Below are 17,593 nucleotides of genomic sequence, written 5' to 3'. Positions count from 1 at the left end.
TGCCCGGGAATCAAACCCGGGCTCTCTAGTCAGTAGTCAAATCTCTACCCCTGGACTACCGCGCCTCTTTGGACACTTCTCTGGGCACCTGAGCCCCACAATGGTTATCGTAGTAATGGGCATAAAAAAATTGCATTAGCCAAAGAAGCTTTCACAATTAGGAGGGAATTGATGACAGTGACGTTGAGTAAGGATGCTAAGTAAAGGCTCGTTAAAATTTTGACATGGAGCATGGTTTTTTACGGCGAGGAAGCATGGTATTTGAAGCAATATGATGGGTGTAGATTGGAGGCTTTTGACATTTGGGCGTGAAGAAGGATGGAAAAGGTGAAACAGAAAGGAAGGAAAACAAACGATGAGCTGATAGGTATGATGGGTGAAGAGAGAAGATTATTCCGGGAAATCCTTAGAAGGTAGGAAACACATATGCAGAGCCTTTTGATTGGCAGTGTACGTTTAAGACTGACAGAAGGCAGAACGTTAGGCAAGTAAGGAAGGAGTTGGCATATGATAGACATGTTGAACGGAATGAAGGGTGGAAGGAAGTATGGGGAAATAAAGAGAGGCACTTTGTAATGTTGGATGTCAGGTTGTATTGTGTTATGAGATGCAAGAATACGCACCATTTTACAGGATGTGCCTTTTATTTTTGAATGTTCAGTTGAAACAACCACCTTTCTCTCAGTGAGGAAGAAGATAAGGCATTAGAGGTGGGCAGGAGTAGGGGAAGGTTGAGGGGAAGGTAGGAGAAGTGGAGGGGTGAGGGGGTTTTTGGAGGCACAAATGGCAGCATTGGGGGTCGACAAAAGTCTGGAAGGTATTCTTTATTGGTCAAGGTTCAAACCCGAGTCCCAGAATCCTCCTAGAATTCAAATTCACGTCGCCGAGTTTGAGCTCAATGGTGTGTCTGAGCTGGAAAGGAAGATCGATACATTAAAACAGTCATTGAAGGAAATACTGCGCACGTTTGGGGGTTGGTAGAAAGACCGAGAAGTAGACGTCTTGTAGGAAGCACGGTTTTTGCTAATTCTGTAGTTGAGGGGTAAGGTGGTATTGCCCGACGAAGAAGGAGGGGCAGAGTTTTTAGTTTAGGTGGTAAATTATTAAAGTAGCGTGGAATGGGAGAGAATTGGTAAGTTGTGAAAGGAGGGGCATGTTTTTCAGTGGTGAAGATTGGCCATGTGTTACATATGGGTCACTTGTGAGGTGAGAAGTTGTTGGTAATGAAGGATTTAGATCAGAGTTTAGTGGATTTTCAATGCGTCAGATAGGTTGGTAGGTCGTTTAAAAGTGATGGAGGGACATTTAGTCAATAGATGAGCCGTTACTATAGGGTTGGTCAGAATGGGAATGTCTTGTATAATGTATTTTGGGGGTTGAATTCCTAGGAAATAAAGTTATGTACATGGAGAGGGTATGCCCGTATTTATTTAAGGGAAGTTTAGGCGCGTGGAAATTTTGGAGGATATTTTATTTAAAAGCGTCTCTAGGTATCCACGTTTTAGGATATTGTCCTGAAATTTATTGAGAGAATTTATATATTTCAGATTCGGTGACGGCAGATGAAGAGTGATTACGGAAGAGGGTGTACATATATCATAGTGTGCGATAGGTGCCAGCCGGTATAGTGGAGGTACTTTTTGTTTATTTTTGGAATTTATGAGGGCAGAGGTGGGGAGTTTTTGATTATTGGGAGATAGATTGAAGTCGAGGAAAGTGATTTCTGAGGAAGAGGTAGCGGCGGTAAAAGGAAGAGAAAAGGATGCGTTGAGGTAAGAAATAAATATTTTAAGAGAACCAATGCTGTGTTCCCAAAGAAGGTATATATATAGTCTATGTATATTTCCCAGAAGACCGGTTGCAAGGGGTAAAAGGAAAGGAAATATTTCTTGAGGGGACCAAGTTTGTATATCTGAATTGCATTTGTATATTCCAATTTTATAACATTTAATATGAAAGTAATGTTTACTATGGAGGGAGAAGCATTGTAGGAGAGTATATATAGTTATTTCGCGTAAATCCGGAAATGGTCAAAAATCCGCACTAACTCCAACACGCTCCTAAAAAGAGTGCATGTTGCAAAAACCGAACTTTATTGCCAACACTTCCTCATATTAGTAGGTAGGCAATGAAATTAAATTTCGGTCTTCATACTCGTCTCAGTTACAGACGAATCTGAGGAAATCCATTCACCCTCCCTGTTGTTACTTTTTTAATATTTTTCCAGGGAAGCCGTTTTCAAAGGTATCTGGTTTGAGTCTCACTCATCACGCTCGTATACAAAGGGTACAATCCGTTCTGGTCTGTTGGTTGTCCTTGAGAATGCTTCTGGTCATAAAATTCCCCGAACCCATCCATCCTTTCCCCTTAACTCACGCCTCCAAAACGTCGAAAAATATTGTGTCCTTCACCTCCTGACCTTAAGTAATTCCCATCTTACACTCTGGCAAACACATATCGTCCTGCCCGTTTTTCTTCCTTCTCGCAGCAAAAGATCCTTCGCGAAAACTGAAACCCTCCAAGAAACCACTATGGATTGGGGTTGCGAGCATCATTCAGGGCATAAAGGCGAAGGCAATTCTTGGATAAATTAAATTATGAAGGAGGAAATAGGAGGGAGAAGAGTGAAGGGAAAAGGTAAAATGGTAGTAGCAATTTAACAGGAAGAAAGAGGGTGCCAAGAATGAGAGGCTTTAATCCATTTATATTCTAAGTTCGCCAGTGACACAGCCGCTATCAGATCCACGAAACGGTCACATTTTCCAAGTGCGTGTTCATTTTATCAATTTTATATGCCTTTTTATCTATTCTAAGTTAAAATTGCTGCTGTCCTAAAAGTAATTAAGTCTTGAAGACGATGTTTAAACTATATTCGACAGTCTAAGCCGAGCAGGGCTAAATGAATCCACAGAAGCGCCGCCTCTTCATTTTTTGTTTCAAAGCAAATTCACAATATTTTGTTCCTCCATAGGAAAAGTAGTCCTCCGTCCTCCTTCAAAAAGTAAAATGTTTTACGGCGATCAGTCGTATCGAAGTGTTTTTCGTTATCCCTTCCACAACGATTCATTTTCACTGAGAAGGGCTTAGCACACGCGTTCAAAAGAGGATACGGATTTATTGATCTGTAAACTTCCAATGCCCATAGCAATATATTTTATCCGGGTGCGTGTGCAAAATCTGTGTAAATATGCGTTTCTGTATTCATTGCCAGCAAACGCGAAGGGGACTCGATAGGAAGGGATACAACTCGTATCGGCTCGTTTGAACTTATTGAATGACTCTGTGATACTGTATCAGGTCTGATACGGAGTCATTGTTCCATGATGATTAAAATTATCCTCCACTATGATTTCATTTCCACTATTGTCGATGCATTGCACCATATTCTGTTATTGAAATTTAAACTAGTCGAAATGAAATACAATTGATGGAAAATTGCAAACGCGTCTCCATATTTAGTGGATGACCTTGAAAGGTGAACCGAGCAAGTTTTTCAAGATGATTGTTTCATGAAGCGTTATTTTACTATTGAAGTGTTAAATATGTCAACATAAACATTCGTCTAGAAAATCAATGATGCATTACATTGGCAATCCCTCTCTCGCTCAACTCCATTTAACGTTTCACATTTTTCACAAACTCTTTACTTGATCTGACACTATCCAGAATTGCTTTTATCTCCAACTTATACGTTCTAATGCGAACATTTTAATGTTGATTTCTCAATTAACTCACCAATTAAGTCACTTGGACAGCGTAGCAAATTCCTTGATTGTAGCTAGGCTGTATAATTTAGCAAACAATACCACGTCCAACCACAAATGCAGTGTGTTTAAATACGTCAAGTCATTAATTTGACTCTTTTTTGACTCAGATAGAAATTACATAAATCTTTCTTTGTAATGCTAACTATTATTTTACCAGTTCATATTAATAATATTTAGTTGGGAGAAAACTGGAGGGTGCCAAAGACCTCATACTTAGAGCTCATATTTCCTGAAGGAAGACAGCGATTTTCATCCCTTTTCTGTTTTATATTCCACAAAGAAATCATAGGTATGACCGCAATAGAAAAAGGAAACTGCATTTGAAATACTTATCACCATGTTGCGTAAGACACCCGAACCAACAAAGGCTTTCTACGATCTCGAATGATGTTTTAGTGTGTCTTGTTTATCTTTTCGCTCCTTTTCCGGTCAATATTTATTCAATGTACATTGTTTATCCTAAAATAAGCATTTTATATTATTTCAAACCTTATCCTTCCATCCTCGAAAATAATCCAGTTGACCCCGGAAGTGAGTGGAGAAGTCATTATCTAAAAGTCGGAAGGGGTCATGGACGAGAGACTAGGTTGTAAGATTCTACTAGCCACACCTCGCTTGTATTTGGAAACATAGTTACAAACTAGTTTGTAAAGGTAAATTGAGAATTTTTCTTTTCCCAAGTTTTGGAACATGGAATTACTTTCGTCCTTCGTAACTTTTTCCGAGGCTAGGTTATTTTAGATCCAACGTGCGGATCGCTTATGGCCTCTTTTTCACAAGAGAATCGTTCCCCTTTAATCTATGTTTTCCGATCTCTTATCTGAGTAACTTTTACGATATACATTTAATTCGTTCAGTATTTGTTAAAATCGTCTCCTTTTTCATTGGGTACATGTCGAAATTCCTGTTTATCACCCCTTTTATTTATTTGATAAAAATTTGATGAGCATAAAATAGTTGAGAATGCTTTTTCCTAGCGTTCATAAAATAAATGACAAACACGCTTAGCGTTTTACTATCCGTAAGAAATAATAATGTAGTATCAAATTACATAAACCAAGTCGTGTAAGTAAATTTACCCGAAATGAATAATTCAGGAGACGAACATGTTACCTTTAATGTTAATCTTGAGTATTTTTGCGAAAGCCTTACCCTTTTGAAATTAGGTAATGCAGTGCAGTGAGTCCCTGAACACGATTTCACCATTAAACAAATTATCTCGCCTCTGAAGAGGTTTCAAAAACGTGAGCTAATCAATGCACTCCTAGCGCGTCATGTGCAGCAGTCTTCTCCCTGAGCCAACGTAGAATTTTTTTAATTCCCGGAACGTGTTCTTCCCAGAAGTGCGAGCGAAATCATCGAGATTTCGAGAGGAATTAGAATATCCTGTTTATTTTTCTAAGACAAGCATAAAACCATGAAAAAACAAACATGAAATGACAAACAAAGTAACGTAATTTTTTTTTATATTTGCTAGAATTCATTTGGAATTTTGAGTCCAGCGCAGAAAATTTTGTGTACTAAACTCAATGCGAATATATTCCCCCTGATTCCTTTAAATAATTACCTATGAAATAACCAAATTCTCCATCATAAATTCAAGGACAGTAGCAAATAGATGATTGATCGTTACATGCAAGAAAACATGCGTCTTGTAAATATTAAACGTAAGAAATGGCGGTGAAGATGTACAAATTCCAAAGCTGCACGCAATGATGCTAGGCGAGGCCTCCGTGAAAAGATGAAGAGGAAAGAGACTGCCCATGCAAGGACTGCCCTTTTTCACATGCTCAATCGTAAACAGCAGTAGAAAATAACAGGCGTAATTATTCAAACTAATCGCCGCATAAATCTCTACATGATGCGTGAAACCAATCATATCAAGCGTCAGCGATTGGTAATTGGATGCGATGGTGTGAAGAGATCAGATAGGAAAATTGAATGGAGAGCTGCGTCGAACCAATCTAGGATTGATGAACGGTGATGACGATGAAATTTCGGCTTCTCATTTAACCTGGATGGCCAATTTCCTTTAATTTCTAGTACCCTCCTGCATGTATCTTTATGGTAAACGCCCCTTTGGTAGCGTGCAGGCTGTGTAGGTATGGATAATATATAAAATGTGAAATATCGGTAATTTACTTGTATTTTACAAAGCATTAAATTTCCTTTTAATGTATTTTTAAAAGGGTAAAAATTTTTAACTGATTCAGTATCGGAAATATGCACAATTAAGATAAGGTATGCCTCAATTATACCACTTAATTAAAGGGCAACAGACAATAAATATGTTCTCATATTAAAAGGATTAGTTTTCATTTTTAGTTTCCTCTTTGGCGTTCTCCTGCATGATGAATGTTTTCACGTTTAACAGCATATCTACTCCATTCATTTCATCAACCATGTGAGATCCACATTAATTAAATTATTTAATACACAAGAATTAAATCATTTAAATGGCATGATTTAAATGTATTTACTAATGATCAGGTTATGAAATTGAAATTAATATTTCCGTGATCAATTGTTTTCATTCGAATAGGTATATCTTACTGTCTACTTTTTTTAAAGAAACTAGAACTTATGCATAATTGTTACAAAAGGAGGAATATACACAAAAACTTAAATATTTTTGACAAGAATTTCGTTTGCTTTATTTCATTTTCGGACAGTTTCACCTTTCATGGTGACATTTGATGCCGTTGCTATTGTTGAAATATTATTTGTGTGAAAGTGCTTAGAATTAAATTGATGAAATAATCTCTTTTAATACTTTTTCGTAACAATATTACGCACCATAATGTAAATTCCATACTTAAATCTGTGTTTCTGTTCAATCCCTTTTTGGGTTCTTGAAGAGACAACTAACTCCTTCCCTTTACTTGCAGTTCAACTTCGTGGGTAAGCTATTGGGACCAAAGGGGAACTCGCTCAAGCGACTTCAAGAAGAGACGATGACCAAGATGGCGATATTAGGCCGAGGATCTATGAAGGACAAACACAAGGTGGGTTTACATAGCGGAAGTTACCCGCCACAAACATGTATCTAACGGAAAAGCTCCCCAAGTAGCATCGTCTGTGTTGTGGCTGCTACTAAGGATGCAAAAACATACCCGGGAAACATTTTAGGAAAATAAGCTATGGAAAAAGAGCAAGGAAAAAATAGCCACTTTGAAGACAGTGGCTAGGTTAAATTTACACAGTGTCCGTAGTACCTCATTTGCATTTATTTTCGCTCGCAATTTACCTAAGTGTTTGTGTTGCATCTACCCGTTAGAGTTTCTGGCAGAAAATTTATTATTTCGCTGCTTTATGAAAAGGCAAGTAAATTTTTTTGTTGATCAGCAGTACTTACATAGTTTTTATTGGCATGGTAGTTACAGAATATAACGTTAAATTAAATTAGTTAGTTCTTTGAGAGGCAAATAGCATAATTATGCGTTTTAAAAAAATGTTTAATTGCCCAACTGACGCCTTTGGCGTGGAATTTACGTTTTGTTTTCCTTATTTCGAGATACTGAATGGATATGTTTAAAGATATGTTAAATTTAGGTGTATTTGAAGGGTAATTATTCAATTATGCAAGATATCAAAGTGTACTTCTGTTGCTGGTATCTTTATTAAGCCATTTCATTCTCTTTTTAGCTGTAAATTAATGTTTGCATTCATAGGCACAGGAATATACATTTGTTACAAATTCATCTGCACTCAACTTCAGCAAGAGTGGTTAATTACCATAACCGGTAGACTTACGGAGTTTCGGCGCATCTCAAAGGGATGTTATGTAGTAACGGTTGGACCGTACGCAAATGAAAAGTAAGTCACGTTCATCTTATTTACTGAAAACAGCACTCATCAAACTGCTGAGTTGAGGCTCCATGTCGTAATAGCGTATTTCGGCGAAGGTTCAAGCTGTTAAATTCATGAGATAAGTTTGAGAGAGAACAAAATTTTCTGCTAAAACTACTGAAAAAATATAGCCTCAAATTTTCTAAGACATTCGTCGGAAGAAATATCCCAAGCCTAAGCGGAAAATTGAATTTTTTATGGCCAAAATAATTTATATAAATCTATCACATTACGTTGAATTTCTGGCATGCTCAATCAGTTGGAATCAAATTTAGCTAATTAAATGCAACAACTACTATTTAAATGATACGCCAAAGGGCGATTATTAATGTTAATTTTCCGTTGAGACAATACGTAATGAGATAATAATGTGATTTTAGATAAGATTATAATATGATTTGCGATGATAATTCAATTCACTTATTGCAAATGCAATTAATTACTTAATTTCCAATTATATTCTTCAAAATCAACATTTTTCACAAATTTTTATGTATTTCCATCACTAATTAGAAATTATATAAAATTAGCCTTCTGAAGCTTATTTTAAGTGGTGAAAAAGAAGCCATTCTTACTTCATAGAGCAGTTTAGAACAAAATATACACCTTGTGAAACGGATTATAAACCGAGGGGACGTCTTTTATAGCTTGCTTCTTACTGTGCCTACTTACTTAGTCGTGTTACTTCGTTTCTCCTGTAGTTAAATGGATCGCGATGATGCCCAGCAATATATTGCCGCATGGCGCCTCCATGAATATTGAATTATCACCGTTTCTGTTTCACCACAAATCAAAACCAACTGCTGGTAAAGTGAGAGTAAATTGTCTCCGAGACATGGCTGCTCAAGTATCACCGATACATATTTTAGCCCTCCAAGCCAAGCAAAATTTACCGCTTTTGGATTAAAAATTATTCAACTCCAAGGAAGAAATATTTTTCGCGAAACACTAAATCATTATAATCCATTGATTGAGTGTGTATGTATTTACAAAATTCAAATAAAAAAAACATCGGTATGATACGTGTAATCAATATTAAACCTTGAGTAAGGATGCATATATATATATATATATATATATATATATATATATATATATATATATATATATATATATATATATAATATATATATATATATATATATATATATATATAATATATATATATACATAAATATATATACATAAATATATATACATATATATATAATATTTAAATTTTGCAAATGTGAAAATTGTCGGCTATTCCATGCTTTTTCTACTTAACACAGTATTATGATATTCCTTGCTTTTCCTGCTTAACGTAAGTATCAGTCTTTTATAAGGTGGAATGAAATACAAGGATATAACACAATTGTATAATGGTTAAGAAGTCAAAAATTAAAATATCCGTCCATCAAATAGATTTGCTCGATTCGGTCCCACAGAATTTCTCAGGAAATGAAAAGTATTTATTCTTTGTGTTTCAAATCCATTCATTAGAAAATTCCAATAATTTTAATTCAGGCATATGTAGTAGTGAAATAATGAAAACATTGATAACCTATGTTGATACAAGAGTTTAAATGGCTGCTACAAAACGATATATTATTATTTTCTGTCTCCTGAATTTTTAACATCTTGCGATTCCTTAATATAAGACAAAGTAAACTTCCAGGATTTCAGTGCATGACCATCTAGCACTCGATATATATAGATGACATTCTAAGTGCATTATTACTATGACAAGGAAATGGGAAAGATTTGGCAATTTTGCTAAAATTCTTAAATGGAGACCCACTGGCAAAGTTTCCCAACTTCTTTACTGGCCTGAATCATCGGATCATGAAGTCAGATATCAATTACTGTATTTCAGAGCAAATTTGCCTCCTTGTTAAATAGTCTATTTTGTTTCGATGCGACGTTATTTCTTTTCATTTATTGTTAATTTTTCTTCCAAGGACGTCGAGTTGAATTTTCAACGGTGGTCCTCTCATAAAACGGTGCAAGCGGAGCGGTGATGAGCCTTCCGCTTCGTTGGGGAAACATTTTATAATGAGGAGAGAGAGAGTAAGGGAAGGGCGTCCTTATGAATTCTCTGTATTGACGTCGGGAGGGATCCGCCTTGAGGCAATTTCCAGACAGAATTGTTCTTTACTTTCTTCCGTCGACGCGGAGTCAATTGGTTCTTTCACACCCGCCAATCCGGGAATTGATCGTTGCAGGAGGAGGAGCTGCGTGGGAGCGGGGACCCCCGCTACTCGCACCTGAACGAGGAGCTGCACGTCGAGGTCACGGCGTTCGCTGCGCCTGCCGAGGCCCATGCCCGCATTGCCTACGCTCTCGCCGAGATCAGACGCTTCCTCGTGCCGGTAAGTTTGAAGGGACGACTTACAAAAAATACTCTCTTTATTTTTCACACTTTCACGTAAACCCTTAAAGCTCATGTTCGATATGTCCTCCGTTCATCTTGTGTGGATTTGTGCATAAACTCGTAGGTATACAATGTATAAAACATTAAAATCTCAAATTTCATACATCATTAACATAGATAAACACAAAATAGTACTCTCAAAGTTTTTAAGGGATATTCTGAGGGCATGAGAAGGGGTAAGGTGCAATAGTTGTTAATGTTTATAATGTGTGGAATCATATGGTGGTTCCATACTCCATCGAGCTTTATTTTTTCACTTTAAATTACATGATTACTACAATTCACTTGGCTTTTCCTATGAATGAGCATCATTGAGTAATATTTCCTAAAGTTATTAAAAATTAAAATTAAAGGCGAAATCCAAATCGAAGGAAGTCAGAACAATACCGAAAAAAGAAAATTCTTGCTGAGTGTATGAAGTTTTGTTAATGATTTAATAAAATTCAATATCTATATCTCTAATTTTATAAAATATATGTATTTACACTGAAACCTATCCAAGCAAACAGAGAGCCAGTATTTTTAATGCAATTGTACCTCTTATTAATTACTTCTGCGATAAAAAAATTTGCATTGAGGTCTATAGAGTAGCATATCTAGTCTCACCTTATACGGCGTGAATGTGATATTGGGAGGAGTAACTAGTGTAAAGCATAGGGTGTTTATATTTTTCTAAGTAAAGTTTACTTGCTATATGGAACCGTTCGAAACCCATCCCTAATCCGTAGAATTCTGTAATAAGCAATAATAATGGTTAATTCATGTACTGCCAGCAGTCTTGGTAAGAATTCAGTATAAATTCAGTAAGAAAAGGGTAGGAAGCATAAAAAAGACAAACATAAGGCTAGAGGAAGGTACGAACGGACTCATGCTTATATATGGGCATATAAATATGCTTTTATATTAAGCCAATCAAACATTATATTTTAAGGAGGAATAAAAAGTTTCAAATTCTCCATTAAAATAATTGTCGTGACTCATTTAAAACGCACGTTAAACAATTTTGGGAGTACGAAAAAAATCATAATCCCTCAAAAATGGATTATTAATGATTAAAAAGTCAATTTTTATGCATTAAATGAAATCACAAATTTAGCATTTGACAGTATTTACATATTACTGTTTGTTTATGATAACTTGTCGCATCAACTTTTCTATTAAACTATAGCAGGTTCTTGAACAAGTGTCATTTCCCGAAATCGTAAAATTTAGAATACTCCTTTAGTAATAGTTTTTATTCCTAACTCGATTTAGCCTTCATGGTTTTTTTACAAACATGCGACTTGATATTTAAAATTGTGGTTTAAGGATATACTACGGCCAGAAGAGTGAAAAAGAGAAATTATTTAAGCTCAAAAAATATTGGATAGACTTTTTTAAATGGCTGTCAATTTGTCACTGGGCTACATGAAAGCCTGGATAAAATGTTTAATAATACGAGACATCAAATCATTTTCCCATACTCTGATAAGGTTTAATCAATAACTATTTCATTTTAAAGATGACATACTTAAAATTGGAATATTTTCTCGAAATGTTTCTTTTATAAAATTATTAATATAAGTGACAGTTGTTTGAAATAATTTAAATTATCTCTATTAAATAACCCCCAAACCTCTGACCTCCGAAAATTTTAATTTTCTCAATATTTTAACAAGTTAACATGTAATGCACACCACATTTAAACATTTTCCGAGATATTTCCATGTTTATAAATGCTCGCGTACACTTCCTTGCATACATATAGCCCATATAAATATTCATATATTTATGAAAACATACACTCTCACAATATATATGTATACATATATATGTACTAGTGTGTGTACACGCGTGTGCGGGAGCACGAGTGAGTGTTTCTGTACATGCGCATGCATGCCTCCCCCGGGAACGAGTGATGGAGGAGTATTCTACCGTCCTCACATCAATTTTATGAACTCGCCGGTAGGTTGGTGACTTGCTGTTCGCATGGAAAAGCATTGCAAGGCATCCATCATCCCAACCTGTAAGTCAACTCAAAAAGACATAATGCGAGCGCTGACAAAGGTTGAATCCCTCTAGTACGGAGCACATGTGTCATCTGCCAATAGAACGTTTCGCGATTACTTGCGGATAATTTGCGGAAAACATAATGTATTCGGGGTAATTCGTTTCTATGGCTAATTGATAAATGGAGAATGCGTAGATATGTGTATATTGTACCCTTAACTTTTATACTTTTCTCATATAAGCCATGTATTTCGTGTGTGCTAGTTTAAGGTTAATAATTGCAAGTGTGACGGATTTGTTGGTTCATATTAAGCTATGGACAACATATAAGAAATAAATGGCCTGCTCATAAAACTCTCTGTACTATGGTTTCAACTATAAATATAGCTAATTCCAAACGGCTAACTCGAGAGAGCGTGAAATTTTGATGAAATGGTTACCTAACTTGTATGCTCATAGGTTAAAGGTTATAAGTTATTTATTTTATTTTCTTCGGGTTTCTTCAAATGGTAGGAGGCAGCTGTTTCAATTGGTACAATCAGTCTTAACATTTTCCGACCAATTTTATTGCAAATATTCAGCCCAATGTTGTTCAAGTATATAAATAAAGATGTTTTTGATCGGACACGCATGTATATTTATTGTTTATTTAAATATCCATTCTGTTGTCATAATTTTTTAAACATCTGAACCTCCCTAGATTAAAGTGGAGGAACATAATATTTTAGCAAATTTTTTGGGAATACTCTTCAGTAATAAGCCTTATTTTCTTCCATCCTCCATTAAGTATTAACAGTCGCGCAATATCTTACTCTTACATTTGAAAAATGCCATTTAGATAACGCGTGTGTAGATATAGTCGTCACCTGCAATTCGCCTACGTGCTTGCAAGTTAAAGTGGCAATATTCGTGAGACTTATTTGATAGACTTCCTCTCTAGTTTGGCCCGAAATGATTTCCGTCATCTTGTCGTGCATAGCACGTCGCACTTCGCCGTAAGGCCCTTAATAAATGCACTGGACTACCTCATCATTGTTCATTCTCCTTTCTATTATGCTACCTACGTTTCAACTGTTTCCATTCACCCCTTAATACTTCCGGAAAATTAAACTCATGCCGCTTCGGAAACGCTATCAATGAGACTTTCTCTCGGCGCCCTCTTTCAATGGTATCAAACCCTGATTCTCGTCTCCATCCTATTTTCTTAGCTTTTGCTGATCTAATTTCTGCTATAACCTTTTTTCGGCACAGATCCAAGTTACCCGCGATACTATACCCCATACCTTGAACTACTCGATGGTATGAGAGCTATACGTGAAACTAAAAGGTTTTAGTGTTCAATTTTCTTAAGTAAAATAATACTGCACGACTTACCGACGAATCTACAAAACTTAGTTTTGAATATTTTGACGATAGTGCAGGATATTTTGGTTTTCTTCCTGTCATTCATATTTCTTGGAAACTCAAACATTATGTTTTAGGTTTCAAATCCGCTCTTTCTAAAAAAAATTACGCCCTGGTGAAGTTTAACGTAGAGAGTTTACGATATTCCGCCGCAAGTGGTTCTCTTTGGAAGACGCACAGTGGGAGCAGCGGCGGATAGCTTCTTTCCTTCGTTATTTTTAAGGTCAAAGCAATTTCGTGGGGCGTGGTAACCCCCGCCCCTTTCTATCAAAGATTCAAAGAATCGCGGGCGGATGAATTCGTCATTCGACCCCGCGTTCTCGGATTCGAAGGCGGGAGGAGTGTGTCGTCGCTGGGGGCGATGCCGCGTGCTCTCGTACCCCCCGATCGTATTTCATAACACGCGAACAAAAACACGGAAGCGCCGGCGTTTCACATACGATTCCCGTAACCGCGCTCCCGTCCTCGAGATTGATGAGCAAAATGCCGAAGGGGAAAGAGGGGAGGCATGCCGCGCCTGGAGGGGGGAAGGGGAGAAAGAAAAGGGACGTGGAGGAATGAGGAACGGGCGGTGGTTCGCGCGACCCCAAATACCCTATGATCTTCGGGATCGTCCCCCCCCCACCACTCTGCTCCCCCAAGCCCGCCCCGGGACGTTCCCTCGCCCTTAATGGGGCCGCGACCCCGGGATGTCGGGGAGGCTTTGGGAGCGGAGGAAATTTTCATCCAGGCCGGGCAAGGAGGGTGCCTATGTGGGAGAGAGGGATGGAGTGGAAGTGGTTTGTGGGTTCCTGAAAAAAAATTCTTTTAAATAGAAGAACTAAAGGCCCTCGGGGGAAGTGCGAAATAACTCTTTGGTCGGGAATAACCAGATTTATGGCGGGCACTTTCTATTCAGGCAAGGCGCTCCGCTACCTCTCCCTCCCGCTCCATTTCACGCGGATCCCGCACCCTCGAAACAGAAGTGTGTAATTCCCGGATCATTCTAGTCGAGGCAAACGCACCGTCGAAAAGATCCCCAGCTGCTCCAACTCCCTTATCGCATCAAACGAACTTCACATTCTGTTTTGCCGTGTCCGGATCAGTTTAAAACTCGGCAGAGCATGACGAGTTTTAATGTTTTCATCAAGCAAAATTTAATGGCCTTTGTGAAATTCCTTTTTACTCGTGTCCATAAGTTTCAAATCTATTTTAAATATATAATTAATTTCATCTGCAAAATTTGATGCCGATCTGTTTTCTAAACAAGTTAACCGCTTCAAGTTCTCTTTACTCTGTGTTGCTGGAATATTTCTCGCCGCGCATTTGGTGTTCATTCTGATAACGCTTTCACCGATGAATTATGGAGATGAACCAACTACTTACATAAACAGTAGGCTGCCACTATAGGTGTCATCTAAGGAAGTTAGATGCCAGTAAGTGCATCGTTCGTGTATGTCATCCAAGATCAAACATTGATATCATCACAGATAATATTATTTAGTAAATCGATTATACTCGTAACGATCATTTAATTCACGTATGCCATAAAGATTTTTTTAAATTAGCTTTGATCAAACTCACTGATTCAACTCGCCACGCCCTTACCAGTTGTTCCTATAACTAACTTCCTATGTTTGATTCTTTGGTTGCTCGAAAATTTAATATCTCATTTCATTCGTTTTGTTACTCATTCTTTTCGCTTTTTCTTCCCTTGCTTCCTAACAATTTTTACTCTTTCTCTCTTAAATGGCTTTTTCTCGTAGGGATTCTCTTTAATATCGCAATATCCACTAACATTCATTGGTTCGAGCAGGGCCTTTGGGGTATGAAATGATTTAGGAATAGTCAGGAAAATACGCCCTGGGCAATTCGAGCGCGCCCCTTGAGGAGTTCCCACCTCCTCAAAGCTGAGCGTGTGAGAAAAAATCAGGGAGTTGCTTGCTTGCTGAGGTGGTGTGGAAATCTCGCACCTTATTGCCTCGGGGGGGCAATCGCCTTAAAATTGGAAAAAAGAGCTAGGCGAACCAACTCCAAAGGCGGAGAAATACGCGGTCCGCTCGGATCGAACCCATGCTAACGCTCTCCCCTTTTGCATCCCTCCGCCTCCACGCAGGACTACAACGACGAAATCCGGCAGGAGCAGATGAGGGAGATGCAGCTGATGCAGAGCGCAGACGCCATAGAGCTGAGCGGGGGCTGCCTGGAGGAGCTGTCGGGCGAAGCCTGCGCGGGGGTGGAGGGTGGAGGCGGGGGAGGGGGCGGTGGGGGCGGCGGCGGCCGGGGGGGAGGGGACGGCTCCCACTCGCCCCCCTCCCCGCCCGCCGCGCCCTCTAACCACGTGTCCCCCTCGGCCCAGGTCGGCGGCGGAGGGGTCTCGCCCTCCGGGGGTGGGAAGCAGGAGGGCGGAGGGGGCGGCGGCGGCGGCCGGGTGTACATGCACCCTTCGCTTCGGGGGATGTCCTCCTCGAGGGCCCACGGCGGAATCCCACCCCCGGGAACGGGTGAGTTGGTGGTGTGTGCCGGCTGAAGGTGCGCAACACACACCCGAGAGGGAGCCCCTCCCTCTTCCCCCGAGCCCCCACAAACCCCCTTGCCACACCCCCCTACTCCCGGACATAAACAGCCTTGGCCCCTCCCCTTCCCCTCACCCGCCCTGTCGTCCAACCGGCTGCAGACATCGGCGGCTGCTTTTCCCGCTCGTTGTCTCCATCGCGTCTCAGCCCGAGTGCTCATTTTTATTTTAGAAAGAAATCATGTCTTTCTCTCCTAAGTGATTACGGGCGCAATACTGTAATCCCATTCTGGCCATCTCGGCATTCCATGCAATCCGTCGTACTGTTCCCTGAAAGTGGACGTAAAACACCATTTTCATTAAGTATACTCGGTTGAAATGGTGCTAAGTAAGCAGTGACAAAATCCTCAGAAGGATTATCTTTCACGAAAAAGGTAAGTATATTCTTAAAAAATGGCCGTTGTAGCTTTCCTTAATGTATACTAGCCTGTGGTTTGATTGATTTAGGGTACATTTTCGTATTTACTCGAACCCGTTTTGTGTTATTTAATTCAAAAGTCAAATGATTCATAAAAATATATATACATGCCATAATGAAGCGTTTTATTATTTTAATACCCACCTCCTGTTCTGGCACGTAAGGTGAAATCAGGTCGGATAAATATTTAATTTCTAAAATGTCAATAGTAGTTTCACCATTCCTTCCGAATGGGTCCATTTTTCCATCCTGGGCAGCTATGAGCAGGATATATAAAATATTAGTGAACCACCAGGATTATTTATTTTCGAATCAAAAACTCTTTTTTCAGCCTAGCACCCCGAGTGTTGTTCCCTTATGGCTTGGATAAAGTAAGAAAAGTTTGATTTTTTAAGTGAAGTGAAAAAACATCTCTTCTCCGTAGACGAATCCAGCTGGAAATAATGTTACATCGACTTTCACAATAGTGAAAAGAATAAATAGATCGTTTCAGAAAGCATACACGGGCTTCATTATTCCTAGAAAAAGTGCAATAAGGTTTAGGTTTCAACCTTAGCGAGAAATTTCGAATTTCGATGTACTGGGAGAAAATGGACTTCCCCTTGTAGTGACCGAGAGATCGAATCAGCAGGTTGATGCACGGCGCATATGTATCTCACGTGCATCGAAGTTTATTTGAAAATTAAAAAAATAATTATTGTATCCTTCGGAGAGGTAATCATATTACAGATTCCCTTCGAACCATGCAATACATATTGAGGGGAGATTTTTCCGGAAGCTAAGCTCTCGGCGTGATCATTCATTGCATACACACCCTAACTGAGTTATCTTTTACGAGGAGTATGAATCATCTCCATGAGATATTTTTCAACTTCAAGACACGGTCTGTTGGTCATGATTCGAGGAGCGTGACAATTTCGAATAATCTGCTTGTATTCCGAATTCAAGGAAAAGGAACATTTCGCTCAATTTATGCCCTGAGTGCAGCGTAATAAATCACGATGCATCATTTAAACTTTTCCTAGCTAATAAAAATCAAAGGACAGCTAAAAAATAGTTCAAATAAAAATCCCTCGCTCGGAGGCCCTTGATTCAAAATCATTCCTGCATAGTTTTTGCGTATGAATGAATATTTGGGTTTTTATCCAATATTTTCACTGTGATCAAGTATTTACGATTTTTTCTATTGGATTAGAGGA

General features: G+C 38.6%; 1 protein-coding gene across 1 annotated transcript in view; it reads left to right on the top strand.

The window, feature by feature from the left end:
- The window catches only part of LOC139694092 (KH domain-containing, RNA-binding, signal transduction-associated protein 1-like), a gene marked incomplete at its 3' end in the record, with an annotated part of 337,621 nt that extends 321,993 nt beyond the window's left edge, over nucleotides 1-15,628 (top strand). Inside the window, exons 3-5 of the mRNA XM_071592518.1 lie at nucleotides 6,656-6,772; nucleotides 9,821-9,967; nucleotides 15,518-15,628. Coding sequence (XP_071448619.1) covers nucleotides 6,656-6,772; nucleotides 9,821-9,967; nucleotides 15,518-15,628 — 375 coding nt within the window. The remainder of the gene's footprint in view (nucleotides 1-6,655; nucleotides 6,773-9,820; nucleotides 9,968-15,517) is intronic.
- Nucleotides 15,629-17,593: the final 1,965 nt, after the last annotated feature.

This window comes from Hetaerina americana, unplaced genomic scaffold (genome assembly GCF_022747635.1).
Source record: "Hetaerina americana unplaced genomic scaffold, ioHetAmer1.1.p SCAF_5, whole genome shotgun sequence".
NCBI classification, from domain to species: domain Eukaryota; kingdom Metazoa; phylum Arthropoda; class Insecta; order Odonata; family Calopterygidae; genus Hetaerina; species Hetaerina americana.
The sequence above is the reverse complement of the archived record's forward strand: the minus strand, read 5'-3'. Positions and strand labels throughout refer to the sequence as shown.